Source organism: Lagopus leucura, unplaced genomic scaffold, assembly GCF_019238085.1.
Source record: "Lagopus leucura isolate 7727_CA_CO unplaced genomic scaffold, USGS_WTPT01 Super-Scaffold_100001, whole genome shotgun sequence".
Taxonomy (NCBI): domain Eukaryota; kingdom Metazoa; phylum Chordata; class Aves; order Galliformes; family Phasianidae; genus Lagopus; species Lagopus leucura.
Genome location: NW_024962262.1, coordinates 18,738,158 through 18,756,823, shown reverse-complemented (window position 1 = coordinate 18,756,823; position 18,666 = coordinate 18,738,158). Strand labels below are relative to the sequence as shown.

Below are 18,666 nucleotides of genomic sequence, written 5' to 3'. Positions count from 1 at the left end.
TTCTTAATAACTTACCATTGGGGATGTACTGAAAATCTACAAGTTGCTTTCAAAACTATTATTACATAAAAAGTGTATTAGAGATGCACTAAGGTTTCCAAGACTATACCAGAAGAGATAGAAAACAAAAACATTAAGGTCAAATTGGAAGTCATTTCCCTATGAATTATCGTTAAGTCTTTCATGACATAGCACCATTTCGTCAGGATCTCACACACACATTTCACTCCAGGCAAAGACAAAACCATAATACACACTCTTATTTCCAACAGCTGCTATTTGTACTCCACAATAAATACAAAATTATGCTCCCCCTAAGCTTTTTTTATTATTATTATTATTATTATTATTACTATTAGGGATTCAGAGAATCTGACTGAAATATGAAATAATTAAACCTGCCTTCAAGCACTTCTGTAAGGTGAGATGACATTACCTTCATTTTACAAAACAGAATTAAACATAGCTAGATTTTGGCTAAAATTGTCAAAAAGAAACATGAGATTTGAATGTCCTGCTTGAAATAACTGCACAGCTTCTCCTTTGATGGGTCAGTATTCTATGAATTTTTAAGTACGAACTGGGTGCACAATAATCACAAGCACCACACATCTAGAAATTCAGACTCTAGTTCTCCTTAGCAGCCTGCTTGTACCCATCCCTACACAGAACTGCCACCCTTTCACCTCTCACTCAGCCTTCTGCATTGACGCACAGTCTTCTCTCAATCTCCGTCCACAATTAAGGAGAAGGTGAAAGCCTCAATAATAGTGGGAGGCATGTAAAGAGTACTTTCCTAAGTATATTCAGAGAACACAACTTGGTATCTCATCTGGCTTGTCATTTTTTATTTAGGCAACATGCATTTTGTTAAATTCATAAAGTCACATGCTATGAAACTTCCTCAGGACCTTAAAGGTTCAAAAATACTTCCTATACACCAGTGTTCACATAAAATACAGGAAAATATTTTCCTTAAATATAACTAACTGAAAAATTAGATGAAAGACACTTCCCTTTCAGTCTCTCTGAATTTCACTAACAAGATGTAGATGCCTACTCAAGTACCACAGTAAGGGATTCTGTCTTGCAGAAGACAGACTGTGCTTACTCTTTATATTCCACTATTTGTCTTTACAGGTGTTTTTTTTTAAGAATTTATCCAATCTCGCCTCAAAAATAAAAGAATATGTTCCTCTTGAGAGCATTTCCACATCCTTCTCCATAAACAGGACTGTTCCCATCTCTTTGATGTTATAGATAACTGTCGGAAAGTGCTTTCAGCACTTAGCAAGGTCGTTACGCTATTTACCCCTAAGAAATTAGAAGTTAATGGCTTGACAACAAAAAATATAGCTTTCAGGTCCTTAAGACTGCTCAAATAGTCACATCACACAGAACACTGACCTCAAACTTGCTTTGTCCCTTTTTACTCTCTCTTTGCTGAACTAAACATCATCTAGCTTTTCCACAAACAGCATAAACTTTATTGGAGAGCATTCGAAGCACAGTGATGAAGATGGTGAAGGGTTCAGAGAAATGAGGAGCAGCTGAGATTCCCTAGTTTGCTCAACTCAAAGAAGAGGAGACTTAGGGAAGACCTCATGGCAGCTACAGCTGCTTGTGAGGAGGGGAGCGGAGTAGCAGTGCTGAGCTCCTCTCTGGTAACAGAACAGGAGGCAACAGCACGGAGCTGCGTCACGAGAGGGTCAGACTGGAAATTAGGAAAAGATTCTTCTCCAGAGGGTGGCTGGGCAGCAGAACAGGCTCCCCGGAGCAGCAGTCACAGCACTGAGCCTGATGGAGTTCAAGAAGCATTTTGATAATGCTCTGAAGGTTTGAATTTTGGGCGGTCCTGTGTGGAGCCAGGAGTTGGACCTGGTGATCCTTAGAGGCCCCTGCCAACAGAACAATGCAAGCTTCGGCACAGAGAAACAACGTACATGGATGAAAAGCAAAGAAGAAACTAGCAAAATAAGAACATTTTTTTCTCTGATGTCATTTCAGTGAAGGCCATTTGGTTGTTTTCTGAAGCCCAGTGTTCTTTTGACAGTATTCAGAAAGTATATCCAAAAAGAATGGAGAAACACTTAAGTATTTATCATGGTAAGCTGGTAAATAGTTTTGTTGTTGTTAAATGTTTTTCTCTTTTTGCTTTAGAGGTATTTGATAGGAGTTAATATACTTGCAAATGTGAAAATGTGTGGTCAGGGAACCTACCTTCCTATTATCTTTCCAGTGTACTGAACATTAAATCAAACTTGCAATTCTTCCTTTTTAATCCCACCATCTCCTACTCCAGATTCTGTTTTTCCTACAGGTTTTACAGACAGTTAAATTCCAATCCATACTTCCATCCAAGGTATTAAAAGCTAAACACTATAGCACACACCTGCCCTTGATCTCTGCCACGCAAGAGAGGAGTACTAGCAAGAAAATCTAATGGAGAAGGATAAAGAGAATATCTAAGTTCCTAACTTCTGCTTTCAGATTCCCTGCATGAACACTAGCACCTCTCCACTGTTTCACTGCTGCAGTACCTGAGTCTTTGATGGTTTCTTCTGCTGAGTTGGTCCAAGTGTTAAAAAATACAGAGACAAAGGGGAAAAAAAAAAAAAGAGACAGACTTGCTAACCTGAGATGCTGAGGAAAATCTCAAGGAAGTATGGAAGTTTGCTCGCTCTCAAGAAGTGGAATATCATCAAAGAAAAAGGACTACTTCTAGAACAGTAGAATATTTTCTCACAGGAGGCAGAATACACAGTTGAAATCCCCAGGTCCTGAGCTGGTACCCACTTCACCTGTTCTGAGAACAGGTGAGAAAAGCACTATGCTGAACTAACGAGTGTAAGGAAAAAAGAAATGCTTTAGCCATATTTCTCCACCATCCTTTTGTATTCAATGCTTTGGAAAAAAAAAAAAAAAAAAAAAACTCTACAGACAAAACTTCTCACATGAAGCCTGGTTTCCTCGAGTGAACAAACTGAAAAGTTTTTAAAATACAGTTGAATCAATTTTCTACAAAAAACACTGGTTATACAGTGATACAGTGTTTCCAGCACCCATGACACATGAACAAATCCCAATCAGACCAGTAAATTTCAGCTAAATTTGACAGAGAAACAGAGGTCCTAAAGACAGCAAGTTTCCTCAGACTTCACAGAAATTGGATGCTAGATAGAAGTGAGACACACAAACTAGCAGTGACGCTACAGAAAAAGGTAATAAAACATGGCTCTCAGTTTGCTGGTTATCAGCAATGAACCAGTCAAATGAAGAACCTGCTTAGCTACAAACCAGCCATAACACATGGTGACACCTGCTAGAGTGATACAATAAAACAAACATAGAGTAGAACAGGCAACAAGGAATAGAAGAGATGATAGCACACAGATAGTGGAGAGCACCAAGGGCACCGTAGTAGGTAGTCATGGGCGTGAGAAGAGAAAGTTTACATTAATGTCTTTAATTTTGGAAAGCCAAGTAATCACATGACGCTCTTACTCAAAACTGGAGCAGTAGACAGCAAAATATCCATCTGTATTCTGCAGAAAAATGTAAGTCACAATGTAAGATGGGACAGGACTCCAACGGATGTGGACGGACATGCAAGAACTGAGACGGCACCTCAAAAATCAGCTCTCAGCTGAGAAGAAATGAGTGATCCCACTCTTCAGCTGCTGAGCAACAGAACAGGTATGTGGACTTCACAGGCAAAGGTAGTACAACAAAGATACAACTTCCACTCTGCAATGACCTATGATACCCACATTCAATCACTAAGTCTCTCATAAGCTCCTATAACCTCAGCTCTGCCTCTTGTGATTGAAAATGACTGCCCACACTGTCACACCCACACTTCTATCCAGACTCAAATACCTGAGGAGCTAAAAGGAATCCCACTATCAAAGGCCATACACTAGCAATTTTGATACTTGGGCATAATTCATCAAGCTTAGCATGCTGTAAATTGGGGGAAAGGGAGAAAGGAAAAACACCACTTCTGTATTGTGTCATATTTTCATTTTCAGTATTTTTGTCTATAATGACAGATTGTATTATACACATCTGCAATGTACTTGCACTACATTTTCTTCTGACTTCTTCAGTTCACTTATTTTCTTATCCTCCTTTCATGATTCTCTGCTTTCTGCCTACCTTTCTTTATTTGACAGATACAAACCAGGTCAAACATACAAATCATCTTTCTTTTGAAGATTTACTACAAAGAATAGGATTCTTCACTGTGAAAAGACTGGAAAAGGGGCTTAGAGTAACTGTATGGTCACAAGCAACATTAAAAACATTGGTTATTCACTGTCTCAAAATTAGCAAGTGGGAAATCCAGCAAACTTAGGAATAGAGTTGTTAATACAACAGATGAAGTTATTAATCAATATTGTGTGGCTATTAAAATTTTACATGGGTTCAAAAAACAATTGCACAGACTCATGCAGAAGAAATATATCAAAACCTACTTAAGAGATAGGAAATGTTCCTATAAGGAATTTCCTCAACCCCAGTAGATAAAAGCTGGGAAAACATTCTCAGGAATTATATCCGTGTAACTGCCATACTCACAGGCTTCTACACAGGCATTTCTTACTGGACATGATCAGAGACAGAACAGTGGGACAAAAACTTGGATGAACACAGCAAAGGAAAGTGTAAAATCATTAACTGAGATGACACTGCTTAGAAACTAAGTTAGGAAAAAGATGTGCATTCAACAATTCAAACACAAATCAGTGTTTCCATACACTGATAAAAGACTAACAACATACTCGGGTGCATTAGTAAGATAATAGCCAGCAAAACAAGAGATGCTACAGTTCCCCACCTCCCAGAAGAAAGTCATTTAAAAATTTTGCTCCTAGTTTCAGGAGTCTCCACTCTGAGAGAAGACCCACAACCTGAATACAGTACAGTGGGCCTGGACCACAAGACATAGGAGGAGAAGCTGAAACTTTGATGGGTTTATACAGATTAGAGAAGAAAAGGCCAAAGGAAGAACTTTTTCCTTCCAACTACCTGAAAATGGCTTAAGGAGACAACATGTAGAATGAAAAGACAAAATGCAAGAGAGACATACAGAAACAAGTGAAATTCCTACTGGCAGTAAGAGATAAAAAGAATGTTCCCACAGAGTGGCTGAACAGAGGAGCAGGCCTCCCTGCCAGTATCAAAAGCTTCAATGGAGAAGGCCTTCAGCAAGCTGATCCAGCTTGGGAGTTGATCTGCCTTGAGCACCTGGTGTGATCTATCCAGAAGCTTCTTCCAAGCCAAGTTGTTTAACTTCATTAGGTTTCTTGCATTTTTTGTTTTTGTTTTTTAATAATTAGAGCATCCCAAAAGAAAGTAAAACTTGGCACCTTTGTTAAGAAGTAACTCCCCAAAGTACCTTCTCCAAGAAACATTTTGTGTATTTTTTCCAGTAATGACACTTAACAGTTTGTTTACTAATGTTGGAATAAGAAACTTATAATATTCACGTACACAAGTAACAAAAGGCTATATTTTTAGGAATTCAAATATAATTTTAATCATTTTTAATCACCTAATTTAGCTTATCAACTGTACTCATGAAGGAAACAATTAACATTTCTCAATTCAAGCTATAAAAATCTCACTTTATTACCATACAAAAACAGCACTGAACCATAAAACCACAAAATGAAACTTGGAAACATTATTAATTGGTATTTTGTTATTAAAGCATGTCTTCCATATCACTGTCAAAGACCTGGACTACTTCTGTGTCAAGACACTTCATATTAATTTCAGAAATAATAGAAGCTTAACGTCCCCAGTGCCCACTGACTCACAAGGCAAGTTGCTAAGCAAAAGCCTTCAGTTCTACTTGAAATATTCAAAACAGAATTATCACCAACCAGAGTCCTCGAGAATAGCTGCTGTAGTTAGAGGGTACCATCCTTACAAAATTGGTTTTAACGCACTAACAAAACCTCTAACTTTTGAGGACACCCTGATCACATCCTTCCCTGTTAAACACCAAAACTGACCAAAAAAAAAAAAAAAAAAAAGTGCTGTTATTACCTGCTGCAAAGAAAAGGATGAAAGGTGAGTACTGTTAAGAGGTACACGTTATAACTGAAATTGCAAAGTAGAAAAAAATTTTTTCTACTTCTGTGGTCACTAATGCTTAAAATATTAATCTACTACAAGTAACTACATAATTTTCACTCAAGATATCAAGTGTTCTTGCATACAGGTACATTGTTAACCATGCAGCACTAACAGGTTTCTTCTATTCTATTTTACACTAAAAGCAGGCATTTCTACAGACCTTTAAAACTAAATTTATAGCACATTCCAAGATACATATAGATGTGTATACCTGAGCACTGTAAAAGAACACACACAAAAACTAAGATTGTTTCCAAACAATTGTTGAAAAGTTTGACAAGTGGCAGTAGATCAGTAACTGGAGCCTTACTAGCAATGACTGAAAGAACAAATATGAACTTCTGTAGCTGTAGCCAATTAACTCTAGAACTGAAAAAACACTATTACATCCATTAAAGAATTCCCAAAAAATTATTCCCATGTTGCAGCTTATCAGCTGCATGAGCTATGGAGCAGCCTAATTTAACCACTGACTTACAGATACAGGTCTGTAAAAGATGGGCTAAATTAAGCAGAAATTAAACACTCGTAATTTCATTTTGAACAAATATACAGACACATACTTTTCCTCACAGTAGCATTTTTTTTATAATTAAAGTCTGTAGCTATCGGAGCAATTTTTTTTATTTATTTATTTTTTTTTTTTACAAGAGCAAACAATTTTTCAAAGTTAGTAATTAAAAGACCAGATTTCACACAAGAAATCTGCACTGTATGTCACTGCTAATCTTTTAAGGAAGAAAATAAACAGTGCTCACTTTTGTACAATTTAAATTCTTTAGAAATATCAGGTAAAAAAAAACGGGTATACAAGATCTTAAACTATTTGGCTTGAACAGTCCCGATTTAGTATTTTAGCAAGATTTGTATTTCACATTGAAACATTGAAGAAATACAACTAACCTGGATTTTCTCCTGTTTATTTAAACCTTCAACAGCAAACTCTGGAGAATATTCAACAAATGTTTTAGGGCCAATTTGACAGCAAGAGACTTCATCAGTCATTTAAAAAAAAAAAAAAAAAAAAAAAAAAAGATTTTACATACCTACCTTTATTTAATGACACAATTGCACTGAAATCATTATATGTTCCTTATTCAAGAACACAACTATAAAACAAGCTCAAACTGATTTAGCTTTTAAATATCATGTAAAGTACTAAGCACATACTTTGATATGTCTACTTCCTTCATTTACTCCAATTTACATAGTTATTAAAAAAATTATTTTGTACCAAAAACTAGGAAAAACACTGCAGATAGCACTTAAGTGAAAAAAAGGAACTTGAGAAGCGCTTGTCTCAAGGCAGAGTTTCAAGCTGCTTCTTAGACTAGCTGAAATGCAAATCTCAAGTCTGTCAGTAATGATGAATTACAGAGATTTCTGTCTGTAGATGATACGTATATTACAGCTGAATTAAAAACCGAACCACTGAACAAGTTTTTGAAACCAAGAATCATGGCCCTGTTCATTATACATTCCACTTTCAAGGAGCAGTAGTTTGATGGATCACATTTTTTTACATAAGCATCCTCTCAGCAGCTCATCACTTTAACACAAAATACGCCTCATTCAGAAATCAGTACTCTGCACAAAGCCAGAACCAGACCCTCAGAAACCACCCACTTTTCTTCACTTCCTCCAGTGACTTTTTCTTCTCTCTCCTCCAGATAACAGCTAAAGGAAAACCTCTGTAATTTCAAGTACTGTCATCTGTAAAACAGAAAGTATGCTACCAAGTTGAAAAATGACACACTTCATTAGTATTACCATTCTAAACAGTAACTAAGAGTTTAACATCTCTGCCTTAAAACAAGCTTAGGTACAGGATCACTATGTAACAAATAAAAAGGAATGTTCTTGGAACCTGCCAGTAAACTTAACACAATCCTGATGCCTTGAAAGCCTTCCCCACACCCACTGTACAACCAAAAGATGAAAGTATAAACATGCTTCCATAATAAATGGTGTTTCAATCTCTATTTTTCTATGAAGCAGTAATACATAAGAAGATAATACAGCTGCTGAATTCCCCATGCACTGCACTACCATCTGAATTAAATAAGCAATTTTCTATTTTCATAAAATGTGAAGAGTAACATTGGCCTCTTGGGATCCTTAGACAGTACAAATTTCTAGCCAGTGTTTTAAAGACATATCCTGATTTACATCCATTAAATGGTTTAAAAATTGAGATAACTACAAATTGAATTTTACAACAGTAAAATAATATAACAAAGTGAAACTTCCACAAATTCTAAAAACGTTAGCATGAGTCAATACAACTACTTAATCTGAGGAGAGACTTCACAATAAGCACACACAGTTACCTGGAAGTAATAGAGGTGATGCAAAAATGTCAAGACTAAATCTACAGATTAAATCTAGAGATTTTACCAAGTAACATTCAGAGACGTGCCCCAGATAAGCTCACTGACTCCAAAACTCAGTAAGATAAGGTAATCTTTTAGCAAGTGGCAGTCCTGCTGCATGGTGGATGCTAGGAACAGCCCCTGCAATCAGAATGTGCTGGACAAGAAATCTTGTATGCTCTGCTCCTTGAGAAGATCTGACACTCGGTAACTTTTCACAGGCCACAGCAATTTGACTACAAAAGACACAGAGTAAAGAGCACTGTCTTTCTTCATCTAGTGAAATCCATTATTTTACCTTTTTTTTTTTTTTCCTCTCCTTTTTTGCTGAGATACAGCTACAAATACTGCTTCTCACTCATACTTCTTCAGGAAAATGTTGGCTGCTACCCTGAAGCATTAAACAGCACATAAGGCTGGGCTCATGCCAAAGACTCAGCTGCCACTGAGAATATCTTGAAACTGTCTGAACAGACATAGTGTTTTCTCTTCTGGCTTTCCTCAACAGCTTTTTTTCCAGACATGTCATTACACAAGAAAAGAACTATCCCAGAGCACCGTGCGAGGCAAACAACAGGAAACAAAAAGCTGATCCTGATCATATTCCCCAGACAGTGCCCTCTGTCAAAGACGCAGGTTCAGCAGTCAGCTTCCTAACTTGGAATAAGTCTTCTCATGCTGTCAGTTAATGCCATTACTCCCATTTCTAATACATAAGCTACATTTCTCAAAGTGAAATGCTCAACATGATCCCAATGCAAGAATGCACAACATGCTTCAACTACTTTCTTGAGTTACAAAGACTATTTAAGCCAGTATCTTCCTTTTTTCTTTTTTTTTCTCTCCAAAAGGGTGCAAAGCTGTTCCATCAAAAACTGTGTTAGTCCTGGAGCTGCCCAGTCTTCCTAAATTATGACAACACAATTAAGCATTATATTAAATGTGATCACAAACACTCGCATACTGTTAGTCCCCCCCATATAGCCTTTCCTTCTTTCCATCAGCTGTATAAAATTAGCTTTCTTGGAATTAAATATCCTCCTTTTGCTCAAAAAAAAAAAAAAAGTCAAAAATATGTGCCACTCTTGAAAATATGAACAAAATGAAAACTTGACAAATTAGCCTAAAATTTATTTTTATTGTATTTTTTACAACTATCACAGATTAAGTAGTCTACAAACTATCAATTAATTGCGCAGGATATTTAAAAGCCAAGGTTTCTGAGCATAATTCTGCTAAATTAAGTTTCAGGAGAGCTTCACATCTTTATGTATTCCTACACGTATTGTTATATCAAGCTGTATTTTACTCAGGAGTGACAATTAAGAAAAATACGCAAACCTGAAAGCCTACTTACCATCAGCTTATTACTAACATGAATAAGAACAACATCTTATCCCAAAATTGCCAGTTACCCCAGCAGCTAGCTGCTCAGGGGGCCTGCACCTGGCAAGTGTGAGCACACAGAAGCTGGATAAAGCAAAACAGATCAGTCTCAAGAGTCTCAAAAATCATGAAACAGAATTACAGAATCCTTAGATTTGGAAGAATGTGATCTCAGAAGGCAAATCCTTTGCAAAAGGTTTTCTCCCAAGATCTGGCTTCATTAGTTGCTGACAGAGAGTTTCCTTTCACCTTCTTATGCCGGTATGATATCTTAAAAATAAGAACAGAAATGGTGCTCATCCAGTCTATGTGTACAGCAGTTCCCTTTCTCCAAGGGTGGCCAGAAGTAGATGATTCATGCAACAAATGAAGCACCTCTCAATATGTGCTGCTTTACAAATCATTCCCAGCATCCAGCCATCTTAGAGCTGGCAGCTAAACCCTACCTCAAAGTTCCTAACTGATTTAATCTAATTAATATTTTAGCCTACTTATATTCTTCTGCTGCAAAATATAATGCTCCACTTCAGATCCACAATTTAATTACACATTGAAGCTACTTTAGTTTTCATCAAGCAAGTTTAATTCACTGGGTGGCCTAATTCTATTAAGAAAAATAGCTGTCTGGCTTTCTATTCATCATTTCTGTATGCTCTGCAGATTATTTACAGACCTCCATCACCTCTCCCTTTATTATTGTGCTTTCCAGATTAAAGATCTCCATCTTCCCAGCACTGAGAAACTTCCACACCTCTCATTCACTTTTTCACTATCTACAAAGCCTTTGCTGTGCTGGGGTGATTACACTAATGTAAATTGTTAAAAATTCAGGTACACCATTGACATACTTAATGAACTAACAATTACTCTGTGAACAATTCCTAACAGCTTCCTTTAACAACTAATTAGTCACATACCTTTTTTTTTTTTTTTTTTTTTTTTTTCCTTTTTTTCTAACCACTTAGCAGTTTCTTTATAAGTTTCTTGGGCTTGTTGCCTACCTGTGCAACCTACTGTAGGGAACCTGCTTTGGCAGGGGGGTTGGACTCGATGATCTCTGGAGGTCCCTTCCAACCCCTACAATTCTGTGATTCTGTGTGATTGTTACCTCTAGCAGAACATTTTGTACAACACTGGACCTTTTCTGCTCCTGAATGTGAAGAAAAAAAAAAAATTCCATTTTTATCTACCCACTGTTTCTGAACAGGCAAGACTTAAACTGATCAGACCAGCCAGAAGGGAATACACATGAACAATAAAAACAAAAGTATCAAAAATGCATGATGCAGCAATTCACCGTGTACTGGCACTTTGAGCTTTCACAGTACCAACCAAAATTTATAAAATGCATACACCACTACAAGAGTATAGAGCAACACAAAACAGAGATGCACCTTTGGAGAAGACTCCAGGGAGACCTCATTGTGGCCTTCCAATACTTGAAGGGAGCACATAAACAAGAGGGGAAGCGGCTGTTTATGTGAGTGGATAGTGAGAGGATAAGAGGGAATGGTTTTAACCTGTGACGAGGAGGTTTAGGTTAGATATTAGGAGGAAGTTTTTCATACAGAGGGTGGTGGCACACAGTGGAACAGGTTGCCCAAGGAGGTTGTGGATGCCCCATCCCTAGAAGCATTCAAAGCCAGGCTGGATGTGGCTCTGGGCAGCCTGGTCTGGCGGTTGGCGAACCTGCACATAGCAGGGGAGTTGAAACTAGATGATCATTGTGGTCCTTTACATCCCAGACCATTCTATGGCACTCCTATGAACCATGGTTATCCTTCTGTCTAAAGGCTATCTTTTGCCCAGACAAAATATTGTTTAAATAATTTTGAAAGTATATGAAGCTTTATAAGGCTGTGTACTTTTTGCCTCAGACTTACTACTTCTTATGGCTCTGTACACTGCAATAAAAATAACTTGTACTCTCTGACAAGGACCTCATTTATACATTGTGCTGTACTATGAAACTCTTCAGTCATCCAGTTGTCATGTCTCGCTTTCCCACAATTGGAAATCAGTCACCACAAATTAGATCAGTGGGACCAGAGGCTAAATCTACTGTAAGATGCAACATATTGTTTATTTTCAAAAACATATAGGCATTTCAATATAATAAATTCTGAACTTCCCCAGCTATTTAGTACACTGAAGAAGTTTTGGGTTATCTTCTTTTCTTGTGAAAAGCCACCTAGGTGACTTTCAAAAGCAAATGAAAAACAGTGTTGCAAGCCAGAGAAATATTCTGCAATTCGTGGTTTTCATAGGGAGAATATAAATCTGCAGTTCTTTTTGACTTCATGGCTTCTAATAAAATTGGATTCAATTACTAGTTTCCATTGAGGCCTATGTTTTAATGAGAATATTGGAAAAATTGTTCCAAAATTCATGAACAGAACCATAGCAGTACAACAGGGCAACGCTCTCTGCATGTTTGGTAACTAAAAAAAAAGAGTTAACATAGAACTTTTATTCCAAGACAAACTATATTTTCCATTGCAAATTAAAGGTGGAGCCAGTACCATATTCTCAGATGCAGTATCCAAGGCAGTGCACAAGGAAACGTTCTTGCAGCTCTCTTTAGAAGTACACATTTTTTTAGGTGGTCTCTACAGGAAAACAACTCTGCACACACATTCTGTGCTCACAGAGTAAGCTCTTTACTCATCATCAGATTTATTTTTTTTTTTAATTAAAGCAGCATGACCTACTTTAGGTACCAGTGCTACATATGTAGGGAACTCCATCATTCAGAAGTTTAATGTATATACTTGATATAGTGAAGAGAACGTTAAAGGCTAACAGTACAAATTCGCAGGACATTTTGCAATGGGTGACTCTTTAACAACAGCTGTTTGAAAAATACCTAGATATTTTACCATTTTAACTACATTATGTTAGTATTTTATTTGAAAAGCAACTTTCCCTCATATTTGAAGTTAAAATGATAAAAACTAATTGTGAAAACAAAGACAAGTGTGTGTCTGTATCAACAAGTTTTACTTCTACAGACCTAATGAAGTTGTGGTAAAATCCTGTTGGATTACAAACCAGAAGGTTTGCAACTCTCGAAGAACAATATCTTCCTAAATTGTTTGAAACACAGAACGGTGCTTCAGTAAATGAGCACCGAACTCCCCTTGTGAGCTCAGCTCTATTTCCATGCTAGAAAATGTAGCACTGTGACATGAGGTGATTGCAACAGTGGCAACCAGTTTGGTACAGAACTGATGATCCACCAATGCAGTTTAGTCAGAAACATACTACAAAACGGCTGTCAACTGAAGGCTTAGTCATACTTCTGTTAAATGACTGTAAGATCTACTAATAATATAAGGATGGATGTATCTTAAGTGTAAGAGCAGCAGAACATTAGAGCACATGGACACCTAGGTTATTTTTTTAAAAGTACATGAACTTTACTGAATATTTCTGAAGCATTATTTTTTTTTTTTTTCCACTACACTTCATGTTACTCAGAAATACACGCATTCATTTCCTTTTCCTTCATATCTCCCTTCCCAATGCAACTAGGCCAGCGCATAACTCCAGAGGACCCCATAATCAGCCCACTGCTTGCCAGATCATATTTCAGTCTGCCTTTGGCTCACACCTGGCATAACTGCAAGAATAACAAATGTTCATTGCCATTCAACTGAATATGCCACAGGGGATACAGGCAAAACACTGAGGAGAAACAAAGTTTCACAGGCACCTCATATTTGGGCTGCCAAAACTAAAAGCAGTCTACAATCGCACTCTTCTGACTGACAAAGTAGTAAAACGCCTAATAACTGAAAGCTGTGTAATAAAACTTGGGATATATAGTAAAGAAAAGAAATCATAAAAGTAAAATCACTCTTATAGAAACTTTCTCTTTTATGGAGCTCAATCAGAAGAGAAGAGGTGTGTCAAATTACGGCCAACAGCTCCCTTTAAAAAAGCTGATATTATAAAAACTAGCACAGTTCTGATTCTTCCCACTCACCAATTGCAAGGAATCATAGGACTGTATACTCTAGAACAGGGCTTCTGAAACATGAGACACTCAGCCAGGAAGGCCTGAAGACAATAAATTTCCTCTGTCTGGTTCGTATTATCAGTAAGCAATTCTGTAGAAACTACCCAAACCACTCAATGCCTGTTTTAATGCCTTATGTGTTAGCCATAAATGAAAACACAATTCAGGAAAACCACTAAGTTTAACGTCACAGTAAAAATGCCCAGAAAATGCCATTGGAAATAACTATGTTTCTCTTTAAACGTTTTTTTTTCTCAATTACAGCCAAAGTAAGCTGTTTTGTGCCTTGGCAGTCAACAATAAGCTTTTGTTTTGTTAAAGACTTGCAAGTGGTCAAGGAGACAAAGCGGTAACTAGTAAGTGAATCACATCGATCAATAAAATAAATGAAGAAATAAATCGGCTTCCAGTCAACAGCGCCACAACACCTCCAGGCTAGCAAATAAGATGTAGAGACTGCACTAAGCATTTGGAAAGTACAACACCAAAACAAAATGTCCAAGTTAGGACTAACTGAATATCTGGATTCAAGCCTCAAGTGTGTATTCAACCTAATTTAACTCCACTTGTTCAATCTTACCTTCTCTGCTGAAAGGGTTCCAACAGTACAGAACAAATAAAAGTAATGAAGTTACCAGAAAGCTCCATCCCTCCTGGCACTTCAGTTGGGATCCCACTCATACCAACCCAAAGCAGATCTCAGCAGAATATAGCCCACGAAGGCATATCCCAGTAGGTCCTGGGTCCTACAACCCACAGCAAGGCAGAGCTGCGCTCACACCACAGCTGGGCCCGGCCTAGGCCACGCGAGGCCCAGCCACCGTGGGCCCAGCCTAGGCGCGCACTGGCCCCGGGCAGGAGAGCTGTGAGGGCTCTGCCCGCGGGGGTCCCACTCTGCGGGGTCACCAAAGGCCCTCCCCCATCACCCCGAGCACAAGTGGCTCCCTGACAAATCCCAGGCAGTAGGGAAGGAGAGGCGAGCCCCTTCGCAGAGGGCTTTGCCTCCTGCCTTCAAGCCGTAAAGAGGAGGAACGTCACCATGAGTGCTTCACTGAGAACCGGCAGCTCCGAGAAGCGAGTCACCGACCAAACAAAAGAAACGAGAACCACCCCTCACAGCCCCGCACCTCCGTTCTAAGCTCCCCACAAAGACCAACAACTCTCGGCCGCGACCGAGGCAGCCCCGCCACCCGCAGGAGAAGCTCCCCTGCCCCGCGGCATGGCGCCGGGCCCGCCGTGGCCTATCGGGACGTGGAGGCCCGGCCGGCCCAACCGCACCACTTACCAACCCGACTCCGACAGCGCCGCTCTCGCCCTGTCGGCCATGGCGCCTCCCGTCGCCGCTCACCCGCTGTGCGCGGGGCCGGGCGCCACGGGGAGTCCGTCGCTTGCAGGACAGAAGCGGGCCTGCTCGTCTCTCCAACCCCTACGCCCTCTCCGGGCACCCGGCCCGGCCAGTTCTCCGGCGCAGGGTAGGGGCGGAGGCGGCGCACGCAGAGACGAACAATACCCGCGACCGGCGCCAGCCCCGTTCCCTCCCCCTGCGCGGCCGCGACGTGGAAGAGGGAGCCCGCCTGCCTGGAAGCCGCCGCCGCCATGGTGAAGAAGGGAACAGCTGAGGGCGGAGAAGGAGGAGCTGCCGGAACGAGGTGCTGTGCCTCATGCTTCTTGCCTCGGTTTATCCCAGGCCTGGGACCTCTCGGTCAGGGCAGCCAGGCGGAGCGAGGCATCTCCACGCATCCCTGATGGCGGTTTCCACCGAGGAACGACGTTGTTGGCCAATAGGCTGCTTCTTCTCTAGAAGGAAGAATAATGCTGCAAAGAGAACAGTATAAATATATATAAGTAAAAGTAGTAGCGTTGCTAATTGATGTTGTGTGAGAAAAGAGCTCCTTCCAGGTCCTCAGGCTGAGTGTTGGGGATGAGAAGTTCTTGGAGTGATAGCATAAAAGGTTCGTTCTGTGTTCATGTCTCTTATAATGCTTTGCTCAAAAATGCCATGTTCTGAAATGAACGTGGAGTTTTATGGTCTGTCTTCTTAACAAATATATATATATATATATATATATATTTTTTTTTTTTTTTTTAATGTGACATAACTGCATGCACCAGTACAGGTTAGGGGCTGACCTGCTGGAGAGGAGCTCTATGGAGAAGGACCTGGGAGTCCTGGTGGACAACAGGTTGACCATGAGCCAAGCAGTGTCCTTGTGGCCAAGAAGGACAATTATATCCTGGGGTGCCTTAAAAAGAACGTTGACCCCAGGTCAAGGGAGGTGATCTTACCCCTCTACTCTGCCCTGGTGAGGATACATCTGGAATACTGTGTCCAGTTCTAGGCTCCTCAGTTCAAAAACAGACAGGAATCTTGTAGAAAGAGTCCAGCAGAGCACAACAAAGATGATTTCTCCTGTGTGAGGAAAGACTGAGACATATGTGACTCTTCAGTCTAGAAAGGATTGAGAAGGGATCTCATAACTGTTTATAAATGTCTAAAGTGCGGGAGTCAAGTCAATGGGGTGGACTCTTTCCAGTTGCAAGCAACAATAGAACAAGGGGCAATGGGCTGAAACCTGAACACAGGAAGTTCGGTACTAGCACAAGGAAGAAATTATTTACTGTAAAGATGATGGAGTAGTAGTACAGTCTGCCCAGAGGTTGCAGAGTCTCCTTCTCTGAAGATATTAATGACACATCTGGATCCCTACTTGTGCAACCTACTGTAGGAAACCTGCTTTAGCAAATAGTTTGGATTTGGTGAATTCTAGAGGTCCAACCCCTATAATTCTGTGATACATTACTACTGTTAAAAGTATCTAGTTAGCTCATTTGCAAGTACCTGAGTTACATCAGTAACTGACAACAAGTGAGCGCTGTTTTCTTCATTTCTGTGTGCTCTAACATTCAAAGAAATAACCAGCATTTCAACATGACCAGTTCATGAGTTAAGAAAGGGCTAACCCTAGTCCTGGTGCTCAAGGTTTCTGCCTGCAGGTGAGTGCAGCTACCTTCTGAAAAACACTGAAGGTTAACATTAGTCAGTCATATCAAGGAAATTCTGTAGTCAGTCAGTGCCAAATGTTAGTTCTCTGGTAGTATATGGAGATTTCAAAACCTACCTACCAGCTCTGATACCCTTCATGGGTCACTCTCATCCTTGGGATGTTTTAATTTTCATCTCCAAGTCAAAGCTTGCTATTTTTTTTCTTTATCCATCTGAAAGCCTGGCTTTGCTGTGCTTACTAAAAATCACTCGGAAATTTTACTTATGACAAGCTGTGACTTCTGCTGTACTGACCAACACCTCTTTCATTCATGCTGCATTGAATTTTCTTACATATCATACAGATACACACTCTCAGACAAAAGTTTTGTCACCAAAGTATATGGTGTCCCTCATGGCTGCTGTTTTTCAAGAAATTACACTTTTTAATCAATTGCAACAAGTTTGACACAGAAGAAGGAAATAAAACCTATGTTGTTCGGATGAATCTGAGCAATTTATTACATTGTACATGTAATAACTCTTGAACTCTGGAGCACTGACAGGAAGAATATACTCTAGCCCTCAAATAATCAATCTCTCCTTAAAATTGATTGACACATGCTGACTCTTCCAGCAAAATCCCAAAGCAACAAGCATCACACTCACAGAAAGTTTAATCCATGTGCTCATCATTAAAAAAAAAAAAAAAAAAAAAAAAAGTTAACTAGGAAACTGCAATGACACATTTTTTTATGAAAGTATATTGTACACAGCAATTGCCAGAGCCAACTGCCTAGTTTTCCATAAACTGAGAACCCAACCAGCCATAATTTTTGTGGACTGAATAACCGTATGACTTTTGGGGATTTTTAAAGTTTGTACAGTCCCCTATCACTCCAGATGGAATGAGCTTTGTAAAGTAATACTAAGAAGAACTAATAAGAGCTAAAATAATATACCTGTACCAAAGTTATTAAACTAGTATAATAATGCAAGAGATTCACTCTGAAATATTACTGGCTGGGTCACACTCAGTATTTCAGCAGTATTGCACAGTGAACAGTAGCAGCTGCTGACATGGAAAAACACCAGTAGGTACTTAGAATTGTAGTGCCAGTTCATTCACTTATGCAAAATAAATGGAAATAAAATAACCTTTCATTTAGAGTCTGACCTTGCTGCGCATTACATGATCAAGAAAAAACTGTAAACATTGTTGTAGCTCAAAAAGAAGTGCCAATTAGTAAAGGATAGAGCATGACCTAGCTTTCAATACTGTTTCTCACAGTACCTTTCTGGACAAAATGTCCACCATACAGCTAGACAAAAACATAATACGGTGGGTGAGCAATTGGCTGACAGGCCAGGTTCAGAGGTTTATATTAAATGGGGTTATATCAGACTGGCAGTCAGTCATTAGTGGGGTTCGGTAGGGCTCCATTTTAGTGACAGTTCTCTTTGACACTTTCAAGAATGATCTGTATGCAGGACTTGAATGCACACTAGGTAAGTAAGTTTGCAAGTAAAATTAAGTTAGGAAAAGCTGTTGACTCCCTCAAGAAAAGAACAGGCTTTGCAGAGAAATCTTGATGAATGAAGAGTGCTGAGCAATCACCAACCACACAAAGTTTAACAAGGGCAAGTACTGGATTCTGCACCCAGGACAGGACAGTCCTGAATTTATGTGCAGGCTGGGAGACAAGAGGTAGGAGAAAGGGATCCCTGTGGAAAGAGATCTGGAAGTTCTGGTTCAT

General features: G+C 39.3%; 1 protein-coding gene across 2 annotated transcripts in view; it reads right to left on the bottom strand.

The window, feature by feature from the left end:
• The window catches only part of TDRD3 (tudor domain containing 3), a 99,422-nt gene extending 84,000 nt beyond the window's left edge, over nt 1-15,422 (bottom strand). The window contains exon 1 of one of the 2 annotated variants that reach the window (XM_042867367.1): nt 15,212-15,422. In XM_042867367.1, coding sequence (XP_042723301.1) covers nt 15,212-15,252 — 41 coding nt within the window. In that variant the 5' untranslated portion in view covers nt 15,253-15,422. The remainder of the gene's footprint in view (nt 1-15,211) is intronic. The other variant, XM_042867366.1, reaches the window with a different exon arrangement.
• Nucleotides 15,423-18,666: the final 3,244 nt, after the last annotated feature.